This window comes from Pelobates fuscus, chromosome 12 (genome assembly GCF_036172605.1).
Source record: "Pelobates fuscus isolate aPelFus1 chromosome 12, aPelFus1.pri, whole genome shotgun sequence".
Taxonomy (NCBI): Eukaryota; Metazoa; Chordata; class Amphibia; order Anura; family Pelobatidae; genus Pelobates; species Pelobates fuscus.
The window spans coordinates 80,578,993-80,592,291 of NC_086328.1; the positions used below are offsets into that span (position 1 = coordinate 80,578,993).

At 39.9% G+C, this 13,299-nt stretch overlaps 1 protein-coding gene across 1 annotated transcript in view; it reads left to right on the top strand.

The window, feature by feature from the left end:
- The first annotated feature begins 3,304 nt into the window (after positions 1-3,304).
- LRP5 (LDL receptor related protein 5) overlaps positions 3,305-13,299 on the top strand; it is a 206,645-nt gene continuing 196,650 nt past the window's right edge. The window contains exon 1 of the mRNA XM_063438121.1: positions 3,305-3,450. Coding sequence (XP_063294191.1) covers positions 3,393-3,450 — 58 coding nt within the window. The 5' untranslated portion in view covers positions 3,305-3,392. The remainder of the gene's footprint in view (positions 3,451-13,299) is intronic.

Below are 13,299 nucleotides of genomic sequence, written 5' to 3' on the forward strand. Positions count from 1 at the left end.
GTGTTGGAATGCAGTGGTGTATTTATGTGTAGCATTGGTGTTGGAATGCAGTGGTATATTTGTGTGCAGTGTTAGCAGTGGATTGCAGGGATGTATATGTGTGCAGTGTTAGCGTTGGATTGCAGGGGTGTATTTGTGTAGAGTGTTAGCGTTGGAATGCTGAGATTTATACATTGCCGCACACATATGCACACACACTTAGAATCACACAGATACACATGCACACATGTACAGATAAACACACACACAGGTATACACACACTGACACACAGGTACATATACATACAAGCAGGTACACAGACACACTGGTACCCCCACTGATTCACAGACACATTAGTATACACAGACACACTGGCACACATGTACATATACACACAGTCAGATACACACACACACAGTTATGTACACACAGACCCAGGTACACATACACACACATTATAAAGAACAATTTACATATTTTAGTTACCCTTCTGTTTCCTTAGTTTTAGGGTACATATGGGTGGTTTCCCTGGGGTCCAGTGGGAGCTGGCTTACCTAGACTAATGGGAGTCAGACTTCAGTCTTCCTCTGTCCCTGTCCTCCTCCTCCGTTTCTGTAACTCCCTCTCCTCCCCACACGGCACCCTGTTTGCCGGGAGGAAGTGATCTGAACCCACCCAGTCCAGTGCAGTATTTAAGCGCCCGGCCCCTGATCACACTAAAGCAACATTGGCATCCAGTAACTGCACAGCCTGGTCCGGCCCACCGGGGAATTTCCTATGCTACGCCACTTATAGGAAGAGCAGGCAGTGTTCTGCCGACCCTGGTCTTCATTTTCCAGATGACCTGTCCGCTCTGCTGGGCTGCTCTCCACTGTCTGTGCGGCACCTGAATTGGTATCAGCTAGGACTGGAAGCAACACAGTAATAGAGATACAGGGAGTATGATAGAATGTAACATTCCTTGCATCTCTATTACCTTTTTTTACTGGGCCCACTCCAAGACCAAAGTGCCCCACCATTGGGGCTATAGATCTTGCCATCGGTGTCTTTGGTTTAGCAGTCTCTCTGAGCAGTCCCACTCTGTAAAGACCATGTGCAGAGTGCTTGTGCTATTCTCTAAGCATGATAGTCCTGGGGTTACACTAATAAAGGGCTTGTGCCGTTCTGATTTGGGACAGAGAACTGGTGTCCCCAGAGTACCAGGGAACTTACACAAGATGGTAAGACAGGACCACAAATTTGGGACAGCCCTGCCAAATCCAGGTCTATTGGAAGGTATGACATTGTTACCTTGTCTGTCTATAATTATTCCCAGGTCCTCCTTACTTACAGTTTTTGCTAAGTCATGACCAATAATAGCATAACAGTATAGGTGCTTGTGGGTTCCCAAAGTGCATAATTTTGCATTTATCTTACTTGAATCTCATCTGCTACTTGCCAGTGCCATCTCCTAATGTATCCAAATTTCTCTGAAGAGACGTAAAACCCTGTTACAGGTGACCTTATCTAGTTTTGTTAACAGAAAGTGGGCCTAAGACTGTGCTCCGAGGAACTCAACTTTACTCTTGTACAACTTGTACAATTTCCATAAAATACCCTCTGCACCATTTGAAGGATGGCAAAGAGGGTTAGGGGAGAATTACCATTTAGCCACTATCATAGGAAGGCTGCCAAGGGGATTGTGGGTGGCAATCTCAAACCAGTCTAAAAATGTAAATAGCATAAGGTCCCTTAAGATGTCTGTATGTGTGAAGAGAGTCCTCTATTATTTTATTTTACAAGCGCTCAGATTTAAATAGAACCTTGTTTACACCCCCTTGGTTGTCAATCAGACAACATGGTCTGTTATTTCCTGGTTTGGTTAGCTCAGTGGAGTTAAACTCAAGAGGAAGCAATAGCTCAGAGCACCTGCCTTGCAAAGACTTCTTATTAAGCTGCATTGAGAGGTCTATGGACTGTCACAGAAAATGTGGGCGGGATTATAAGGGGAGGATTGCAGTGGCTGTAGACAAAAGAAATCTGCAGCTTTTGTAAGCTGTTTTTAGATATACCCCCTAAATGATAAAATGCAGAATTAAATGCAAGCATGTTTCCATTGGGGTAGATCTACTAAAAAGTGATTTTTATCTTTTTGTTGTATTTAAGCAGTGATGTATCAATTTTGATCACTTTTGGTGAATAATTGAAAGGATTAACATGCTATGCTATCTGTTCCAGTAAACGTAAGCTGAAATTTTGAAATTTGCTCTTGTAACCTCTGTTCTTGAGAATATATGTCTCATATGCATTATACAGTAACCTCCTGTTTTTTGTGTGCATATTCTCTTGCAAGATTAAAAAGCTTGTTTTGAGATTTAATTGCAAGCAAAAGATGTAAGTTTATGTAATCTGTACGCTTACGCACAATAAATTATACCAGTGATTCAGCGTACCTTAGTGTCTGTCTTATGTATTGCCCCCCCCCCCCAACCCCAGAGTTGAATAAGGAGAATAGCTGAAGTGTCCTTCATCGGGTCTGAGAATAGGAGCCCCAACAATAACCATGAAAAAAAAAAATTCAGTCTAAAATAAAATTGTTATTCACATTGCATTTGTAGCGTGACAATTTAACAGACCAGACCAGCCTATGTTAAAATAAAGTGAAGTTGACATGATGAATGCCAATCTCTTGCAACATGCTATGGGGGCACCATGTGAGTGTTTTGGTTCCAGTTTTGGAAATAAATCTATGCCTATAGGAATAACAGGCTGATATGAGCAGGACCCAGTGAATAGAAAAGGATGGCAGACATTGGATTCCACAGGTTTTGTTTTTTTTATTACTACAACAACAACAAAAAAGCCTCCAACTCCAGTCAATAGACTCCATGGTCTTTGTGTTGACATTCAAGACAGCTACAACAATCACAACCTCTCATTCAAGGAGCTTTACTCCCCAACCTTTCCCCTGTTACCAAGGGATGCCCGTGACGTCACCAGCGCCGCCCACTGGCCAACTTTGCAAGTAAAAAAAAAAAAAAAGACAACCTTGGAAAAGATGGGCGGGGCCAACATGTCATAGGGGGCGTGTCCGAACGAAAACTCGCAGATAATGCTTCGCTGCCAGACTAAAGAAAGGATACAGCCGGGTGGGCGTGACTTTTTTTTTGATTGACAGGCTCTCTGCCAGACCAAGGTAGCGAATAAAAGCAGGGTATGGGCGGGGCTAGTGGGGTGGGCGTGGACGTGGCCGGTAAGGTGTGTATGGAAGGAGGGGGTGTGCCCTGTGAGCGGCTGTGGCAAGGGGCGGGGCGTGATCAGCGATGGGGCGGGGCTGCAGGAGGAGGTGGGTGCGAGGACATGGGAGCTGCTTGAGACAGACCCGGAGCGGACGGAGGGGAGGACTTGAGGGGAAAACACGACCGGGAAGAACATGGGAGTCCCTCTTGGAGCCTCGCTGCTCCTGTGCTGCTGCCTGGGGCTCAGCCGGGGTGAGTTCGGGCTCTCTCTTTGTGTCAGCGCTGCTGGGAGGGAGCGAGCGGAGCCTGCCATGTGCCCCTTGCTGGCTGAGAGGGGGGAGATCGGCAGCTGCTGTGTGAGGGCAGGGGGTGTCTGCACAGGGCCATAAAAAGTAAACTATGCAAAGCCCAGAGCAGCACCTCCAGGAGCCCTGCACTCACCCCGTGCACGCACTCACTCTGTCAGACAGCACTTTATATAACTTCACACTCACAGAGCTCCCTCACAGAGCTCACTCTGTTCCCAAACTTTAATTCTATCCATTGAAAAGCTCCAAGCACCTCCAGGAATCTTGCACTCAGGCTTGCTCTCAGGTCACTCTATCAGACAGCACTGTCTATAACTTCACACTATCACAGAGCTCTCTCACCCCAGCTCACTTTGTTCCCAAACTTTACCTCTCCCCATTGAATAACTCCAAGCACCTCCAGGAGTCCTGCACTCACCCTCTGCCTTCAACTCCCTCTATCAGACAGGGGTTTATATAACTTTACACTCTCACAGAGCTCAATCCAAGAGCTCCCTCCCCACAACTCACTTTGTTCCCAAACTTTACTTCTCTCCATTGAATAGCTACCAGCACCTTCATAAACCATGCACTCAGGTCACTCCATCAGACAGCACTTTCTATAACGTTACAAAGTCCCAGAGCTCCCTCCCTATAACTCACTTTGTTCCCAAACTTTACTTTCTACCCATTGAATATCTCACAGCACCTCCTGGTCACAGTCCTGCACCCTGAAGCTGGTCTCATGACATTCTTAAATCAAAGGGTGAGCAAAAAGCTAGAATCCCCATTATTTTTGTCTAAAAAGTCCCTTGATGCTTTGCCAATCTTCACAATGGCAAAGCATTGTGTGAGTTGTAGTCCTGCAACAGTTGGAGGGGCTACCTATTTGCCTATGATTGCCTTAACCCCTTAAGGACACATGACATGTGTGATAAGTCACGATTCCCTTTTATTCCAGAAGTTTGGTCCTTAAGGGGTTAAAGGAAAAGAAGACTTTGTGTTATGTAGTGGTAACCCAGTGGGTGCCACATCTGTGTACTATTTTATTTTGCTATTCCATTGCACACTCTTATTGTATTTGGTTAAACCTGATATTGTGGGAATAAAATACATTTTATTGGACACATAAAATACTTTTATAGAATACAGCCGTTTAAGACCTGAGATTTGTTCATGTCTACAGAGATTTTTAGAATTAAGAATTGCAGCTATAATAAAAATGATCTGTGTTGTTTAACTCATGCTTTCTAGGCAACTAGTCTGTAGAGAAAAACCAAAGTTGTTTTTGAAATCTTGAGTAGTTTAAAGATGCCATTCGGTGATCTGCTTACTGTTTTTCTTAGATCAAATACGGTTGTGCCATAATTTTCAAAATATAGATTGTAAGCTTTTGGGTGCTATTTTAGCTTTATCCATAACACTATTATACACGCATACTTATAAATTTGAACCGGCATTCTCTTATATTATTATGCTACATCCCTTTTGCGTATATGTATTCTGCTAAATATATAGATGGCTGGTATGCTGTTTGTGTTGTAGTACCTGGAAGGGTTAACACCTCATGTTATCTTAATACTCGTAATGCATTTTACTTATGTTTGTTTAAAACCCTTATAAGATATTGTGATTTTATGAAAACCTCAAACTGTGCCTGAAGGTTCATTGTGCTATTTATTTTTATTTTTTTTAATGCTAACAAATTGTATGTATTTATTTTGCTGGAATTCTTGTAAGATTTTTTAGGGTGCGTCCTTTTTTCTTAGGTAAACTTAATGTATATTTTGCAAAAATTCAATTTCTCTTTATATATAATTTTAATACTTGCATCAAGCAGCTTCTTCAGGCTTATTCCTTCTAAGGTCTACTTGCTTTCATCTGGACAGTGTAATTGTAGAAGTGTCAACCGAGCGATAAAACAGTTGCACTTTGTTTAACCACCCAGCACTTCTTGGCATTATCTAATTGTGTTTTCCTATTCTTGCACCCAAATAGATGTGTTCTGTGAGTGCTCTGGCTCTACTTATAGAGGGTGATGTGTATATGTGTGAGTCTTATATGTTTAAGAAGTTCTGGATAAATCCCAGCAGCTTAAGGAATATCTAATGTTACAATTCTGGCGCCTGGAAATGTTATGTATGGTGACTGTACTGCACAGTTGTAGTCTTCTACTGCTGTTTCTATGCATGTGCTGAGCGTTTGTGTGTGCATGTATTTTTATAAACATTGATACAGAGGAAGGCATTTTGTATGTGTGACAAAAATAAACTAAAATATCTAGGGGTTCTAAAGACCTAAACTAATCCGAACACTGATAGACTCAAACGATTGATTATGATGTGTCTTTTGTATTGCATTGTGTTTTTTAGGCTAGGGTTAGGGGTAGTGTGTTAAGATGCGGTGTTTACTTGTATGACAGCGTGCATGTCCCAGTGCTGCCTGAGATTAATTGGAGTTATATTCCCTGTCATCAACTATTTCAGATGAAACCATCAATTCATCACTAAAACGATATAACACTAATTTCGGGCAGTCAGGGACATGCATGTCCTGTTTCTTTTGAAAATCATGCCCCCTGAACTAGACCGAAGTGAACCAATTATTATTTTTAGTATTTACTGGTATTTATGTATTGCCAACATGTTCTGCGGCGCTAGACAGAGTTGTTTCCACCGTCATCCATGCAGTACAGCATTTGAAGTCATGATCAGTCCCTTATAATAATATCCAGATCACGATATACAATGTAAATTGTGTGTGTGTGGATGATTTGAAAACGAAATTCCAAACTTTAGGCCCAAACAGCCAAGATTAAAATATAGCCGAATTGTAAAAGCGTTTAATTGTTTCTGTTTTGTACTGTTGCACTGTTAAGTTAACAATCTGTTTTTCTTACTCTAATTTCTTCATTTCTCTCCATTATTTCTTTCTGTTATTCCTCTTGTCCTTGTGACATACGTATTATGCAGAATTTGATGCGATATCAATAAATTATGATAATTTATCATTCCTGATATTTGGCAATAATTTTTTTTTTTTTTTATCACTTTCCATGTCTATAGAATAGTATTTTTTATTTTTTAATATTGAAAAGTTTGAGGTTGTTTGTTTATAGAATGTCAATCACTGATTGAGTTTCAGTGATTATCTTCTCCCATCCTACTGACCATATACAGCAAACACAGTTGGCATGTTCATTCCTCAACTCTTATTTTGGTTTCACTAGGCAAACAAATATTTTCTGTTCTTTTTCCCAGCATGTCTAATCTAAAATTATTTTAACTGCGTTTCGAGCGTTCAGGTGGTTTTTGCTAAAACATATAAAAAAGGGCAAAGCGGTTAAAGCGAAGAGATACTGTATTCCCAAATTATTGTCCAATGTTTTGATTTGTTATATGGGATCTTCAGAGATCAGGGTTATCTCAGAATGCATTCATACTTATTACGTATCCTGCAATAGATTGCAGGGCTTGGCTGAATCCTGAGTTTAATCCCTTAAGGACCAAACTTCTGGAATAAAAGGGAATCATTACATGTCACACATGTCATGTGTCCTTAAGGGGTTCAAGATTTGGAAATGTAAAATAGTATTAGTGTGACACATACAAGTAAATAGTAAATGAGTTCTCTTTTTCTAATATATTGTTAAAACGTCAATATCCCTACAGCACTGCGGCTATATGTTGGCACTTCATGAATACAAAATATTTGCAGGTTATACATAAAATATAAATGTTCTAATATCTGGATGTTTTTTTTTGTGTTCATTTTGCTTGCTCATCACTTTATTTTCCTGAGTGGTCTTACCCCCTCCTATTGTGCTAAACATTCTATGTGGCAACAGATGTCAGGAATCTAAAGTGAATTTTGAATTTTAGTTCAGAACAGCTGGATTGGAAACATTTAACTGTGTTGTCATTAAAGGCATCTTAGTTTTTTTTTTTTTTTTTTTTTTAAATGAACACACTGCATAGGAAATCTAATTGACATGTATTGTTTCAAAAATAAGAAATGGCACAGTATTTTAACTTTGAACGTCATACAAATATTTCCCCATATTCAAATTTATTTTAGTGTTTTGTTACCGGTACTTTGTATTTTTACATTTTTGTTTGACAGTAAAGTTGGGTAATAAAATGTACATCATACTGTATTCTTTCAAATCTGAAGAATTCTCATTGTTTTCTTCTTGGCAAAATATTTAGACTTTTCTTGTCTTTTGCAGAGTATGTGGCTGATTTTATGAATTTTGGTGATATTGGCGCAGTTTTTACTTAAAGTGATTTAAAGTAGTCATAGTGCCTCGATTCTCTATGTGCAGTGTTTGCTGCCAGAGTTGCTTTAAAGGAATACTATAGTCACCAGAGCAACTACAGCTTAAGGTAGTTGTTCTGGTGAGTATAATAGCTCCCTTCAGGCATTTTCATGTAAACACTGCCTTTTCAGAGAAAAGGCAGTGTTTACATTGCCCCTAGGGACACCTCCAAGTAGCCACTCCTTAGATGGCCACTGGAGGAGCTTCCTCGCTCAGGGCTGCACAGTAAGCAGCCCTGCCGTTCAATGCATCTCTAAGAGGAGGTCCTTATTGGCCAAAACAGCATTTGGCCCCGTGACGATTCTAGCCAAACCATGTGGGAAAGCAATTTGGCAAAAAATCGGCCATTTTGATGTCACAAAGGGGCGCAGCCAGCACAGGCTGACACGCGCAGCGCTGGAAATGTGAGTTATTTTTTAAACTTTTTTTTTTTAATAGGGGGGGAAGCCACCTAAATGGTGGGTTTAGCACTATAGGGTCAGGAATACATGTTTGTGTTTCTGACCCTATAGTGATCGTTTAAGTCGATTTCGTCCTCATCCTTTTTATTTGACTGAATTTTGTATTGTTGCATAAACCATAGTTAGGGGTCTGGTGCATGCCTCCTTTTTAAATATTAATGGTAATTAAACCAATAAAAAGGAGCACACCACATACACATTGAGATATGCTGAATAAGTGGTTGCAGTTGTCTCACCTGTTTGTCATACAGCCTATTTGTTTTCTTTTTATTCCGCTAACTATGAGCATACTTGATGTTTTTCCCTTTCTTTTGCGTACAATAAAATTATTTTAAAGGGTAGCTGTCTTTTCCTTATGTAGTGCATCATTGAATAAAACATTGAAAATCACCTGTACATGAGATGTTCCTTTTTCTTTGAAATTTATATTAAAGATTTAGCAAATTACAACATAATCAAGTTCAGACAAGGCACAACCAATACACACAGTGCAATGAGAAGTAGAAACCTTGTTTAATTTGTACTGCTTTCTAGACTGACTGTGAGGCACTTAGGACAGATCTTGTATACGAATTATTGACAAGGAGCTAAGATGGAGGTGCCCAGTTGTAGGATTAAATGGTTTTGATTGTCACATTCAGCTTTCTCTTTCGCACCTCACAAACACATATTTGTTAACTATATAGGATCAATAAACCATAATAATAAAAATACTGGGAAGAGACATTTCCTCTTTAACTAAACCAGATGGCTCCCTTTTATTTTTTCTATTACATAAATGTTAGCAAGGGAAGGGGCCTTGAAGGTTGAAGGTTCTTTGTGCAGAGCATATTGTGTACATACATTGTAATCATTTTATATTCCTAGACAGTGATTTGATAACATTTTTGCAATGCATTTCTATGCCAAGTGCTGAAAGTTGTGGCATTGTGTGATATATCCGTTCAGTCTTCGGTGCTGGGGTGATACAGAACAATAAACATCATATTTAGCCAGGGAAGGCACCTTTTTAGCTAGTCGTTGGTTTCCGTGTAATCCCGGAATCTAGATATTTGTTATTTTAGAACTTTTAGTATACTAGAAGATTGTTTAAGGCATACAAACAAAGTTTGTTCAGTATTGTCTGCAGAATTTTTTTTAAAATTATATTTAAGCACAGCATATATTTTTATACATATTGTTTGTGTGTGTTTTTACTGCCACAGGTTAAAAAAAAAAAAAAACACAATAAAAAAACCATAATTTGAAGTCTACATTGTTTACGTCCTCTACAGTGTGTTTGTAAATTTTATCAAATTAATTAAAGCCAACTTCTTTGAATTTTTTTTTTGATAATTCAGACACACTGTTCTCAAATTATGTTTGCTTTTTTTTGTCTGTGCGGTGTTTATAAACAGGCACATTTTGTACTTTATCTTTTATTAAAAGCCAATATATATCTAAATTCCGCTTACATGTTTTGAGGATAAGGAGTGGAATCAGGAAAATCCTTTCAAAAATGCCTTAATGCAACCAATTAAAGTGTTAAACAGTCTTTTTGATGTACTGCTGCAAAATATCACGATTGCTGTTTGAAAAGAAACATAATTTTACAACTCCAAGCCCCCCACCCCCTATTCTTCTTTTTTACAGGAAACAGGACCCAGACGTAACGTGGTTTTTATTAACTTTGTCACTTTTTAAATGAAAAAGTGCTTTGTTACAGATGCTTAAAGGGTACTGTAGGGACCCAGACCACTTCATTTGATTGAAGTGGTCTGGGTGCACTGTACCGATTACCTTAACCCTAAATATAAAATATTCAAGTTTTAGAGAAACTGCAATGTTTACATTGCAAGGTTAAAGGGACACTATAGTCACCTGAACAACTTCAGCTTAATGAGGTTGTTCAGGTGCGAACTATAGCTCCCTGCAGCCTTTCTCATGCAAACACTGTATTTTCTGAGAAAATACAGTGTTTACATTGAAAGCTAGGAACACCTCCAGTTGCAGTCACTCAGACTGCCACCAGAGGGACTTCCGAGTTGATTGAGGCATAAAACTCCTCAAACCACTCAGATCTGCTGTCAGCAGAGCACAGGGCAGCACTGTGTCTCCTCCCTTTGCATGCAGACACTGAACTTTCCTCATAGAGATTCATTGATTCAATTCATCTCTATGAGGAGATGCTGATTGGCCAGGGCTGGGTTTGAATCATGCTGGCTCTGCCCCTGATCTGCCTCTTTGTTAGTCTCAGCCAATCCTATGGGGAAGCACTGTGATTGGATCATGCTACCACTTCTGATGATGTCAGCAGACTGTTTTTTTAAATTATTTTTATTTTTAGGCAAACAGCATGCAGAGTTACAGCTTCTGGCTTGAATACAGTAAGAGTTTTACTATATATATATATATATATATATATATATATATATATATATATATATATATATATATATATATATAGGCATGAGGGGCCCAGGGGGGCTAGATGGTGGTGTTAACACTATAGGGTCAGGAATACATGTAGTTGCACTGGTGACTATAGTGTCCCTTTAAGACTGCCTCTAAATGGCCACTAGAGACATTTTCTGCCATTGCACGGCGTTTAATGCCGCCATTAAACAACACTGGATGTCCTCACTCTTTGCATGAGGGCATCAAGCGTCTTTAAAATCCATATAGGAAAGCATTGATTCATGGCTTTCCTGAGGGAAACCCTAATGCGGGCGCGGTTCTCGCAGTGCATGCGCAATAAGTTCCCAGATCTCCACGACGCCGGTTGAGGGATCCAACACCAAAGGACATGTTTATTGAAATCAGGTAAGTATTTAAAGAGTGTTTTAACATGATGTTAGGAATACAGTTTTGTATTTCTAACAATATAGTGTTCCCTTACCCCTTAAGGACCAAACTTCTGGAATAAAAGGGAATCATGACATGACATTTCATGTGTCCTTAAGGGGTTAAAGGGAACCTATAGTCCCGAAGATAACTTCTGTCTAGAAATTATGATTGTTTTCATTATGTCCACCCTCCTTTGGCATTAAAAATAATTACCGTATTTATTCGAGTATAACGCGCAAAATTTTGTACCAAAAAAATAATTCAAAGTTTGGGTACGCATTATAAACGAGGGCTGGGGTAGGGTGGCAGTGGCGGCCGGTGCATTGAGGGCGCAGGCGAATTGTGAGTTCGCACTGCGCCTTTTCCGGGCTGCAGCCGCTCACTGTACGGCACAGAGAGAGAGAGAGGGAGGAAGGAAAGGCGGCAAGCGGCGGCGGGTAAGGGCAGCTGCAGAGAGTAGGCAGTCTGTAGTGGAGGTGGATCCCTGCATTAGCCGATAATACCTCCCAGGACCGCCGGGCTCATTACAAGCCCGGCGGTCCTGGGAGGGCGGGCAGCAAGCGTTTACGCAGCTCCTCCAGCTCCCCAGTGTAAATCTCGCGAGACCCGCGCCCAGCTCTGACGGCTGCGGGTCTCGCGAGATTTACACTGGGGAGCTGGAGGAGCTGCTGGGAGGTGAGTAAACGCTTGCTGCTCCCCCTCACAGCTAAGCCAATGCCACTGGACCCCCCTCCCTGGCAAGGCAACAAACAGGGAGGGGGTACAACAAAAAATAAATAATAATAATTAAACATATAAAAAAATTATTAATTTAATATAAAAAAAATGTTTTATGCATTTTAAATAAATATTGTTACTGGTAATTTTATTTCGGTATTGTGTTTATACCAGTTTAGGTTGTCAATAAAATGATTTTTATCATGGCCGCACGTGTTCAACAACGTTTTTTTGTCAATTACAATGCTTGGTGTGAAACAAAATTTTATACCGATTTTTTTTTTTTTATTTTTTTATTTTTTTTTTTTATCGAAAATTAGGGGTGCGCGTTATACACACGTGCTCGTTATACTCGAATAAATACGGTAACCAAAAAAGAGACTACTTGCCTCCTTTCCAGTGCTGGTACTCCTCTGCTGCAGCCACCCATTTTGCTTCCGAAGACCTTAGCATACCTGCTGACGTCTTCGCGATCTCTTCAATACACATTAGCGGCTAACTTCTGTGCTCCTCAGATGATCCCTGGTTTTACTCAGTCTGGAAGGGGAAGTGCCTCTAGTGGCTGTTAGGAAGACAGCCACCAGAGGTACTTTAACACTGCCGATTTTTAAAAAGCAAAACAAAAAAAACCTGCAATGTTTTACCTTGCAGGGTTAAAATGACAGGACAACTGCACTCACACCACTTCATTAAGATGAAGATGTCTGCGTTACTATAGTGTTCATTTAACATCTGCAGTTTAACTGTGCCTAAAGACATGAGAATCCATATGGTTCCAAATACAATATGTGACGATTCGTTTTCTCGTGTAGATGAATACTTTGCTTATGTTAATTATTATTATTTTTATTTTATTATTTCGTTAATGGTCTGCTCTCACTTAGGGCTTGAGTTTCTCCTTTTCATTGTTCGCTACTGTGCTCTGACCTCTCCTCTGATAGTCATTAAAAAGTTGGCGGGGAGATGAAGGCAAGTTCAAAAACACAATAAAATGCATTCTAGAACTTGCAGAAGTGTATTTAGTAAGAATGAAGACTAGAATAGGGCGAGGAAGGAAAAAAACAATCCTAGAAATAAGCATTCTCCTATTCGTATGGGTCATCGGAGTGTTTGGTTTCGAGGGTACTGTCATTTCTCAGGAAATCGATGTGACTGATGAAAATTGTGTTCCTCAAACCCAAGCACTGTGTGTGCCTTCTGGAAATGTTTCTCCCTTTTGGATATTTCTGTGCTCATAATTCTAATAATTTATTGTATCACAGCAGGCCACAGATAATGTAACTCATTGCCCTAAGCAATTTCCTGCACACTAAGTAATAACATAATTATATGTTTTAACCCCGTCAATGCCATGGGTATGCCACTCCTGTTTTTATGCAATACGCTGGTCATATCTCCTGCTGTCAAATGAAATGATATGAAGTGTTGTTTTTTTTTTTTTGACATTTATTTTATATATTTTTTTGAGTCTAATCTGTCAGGAGGTGGAGAT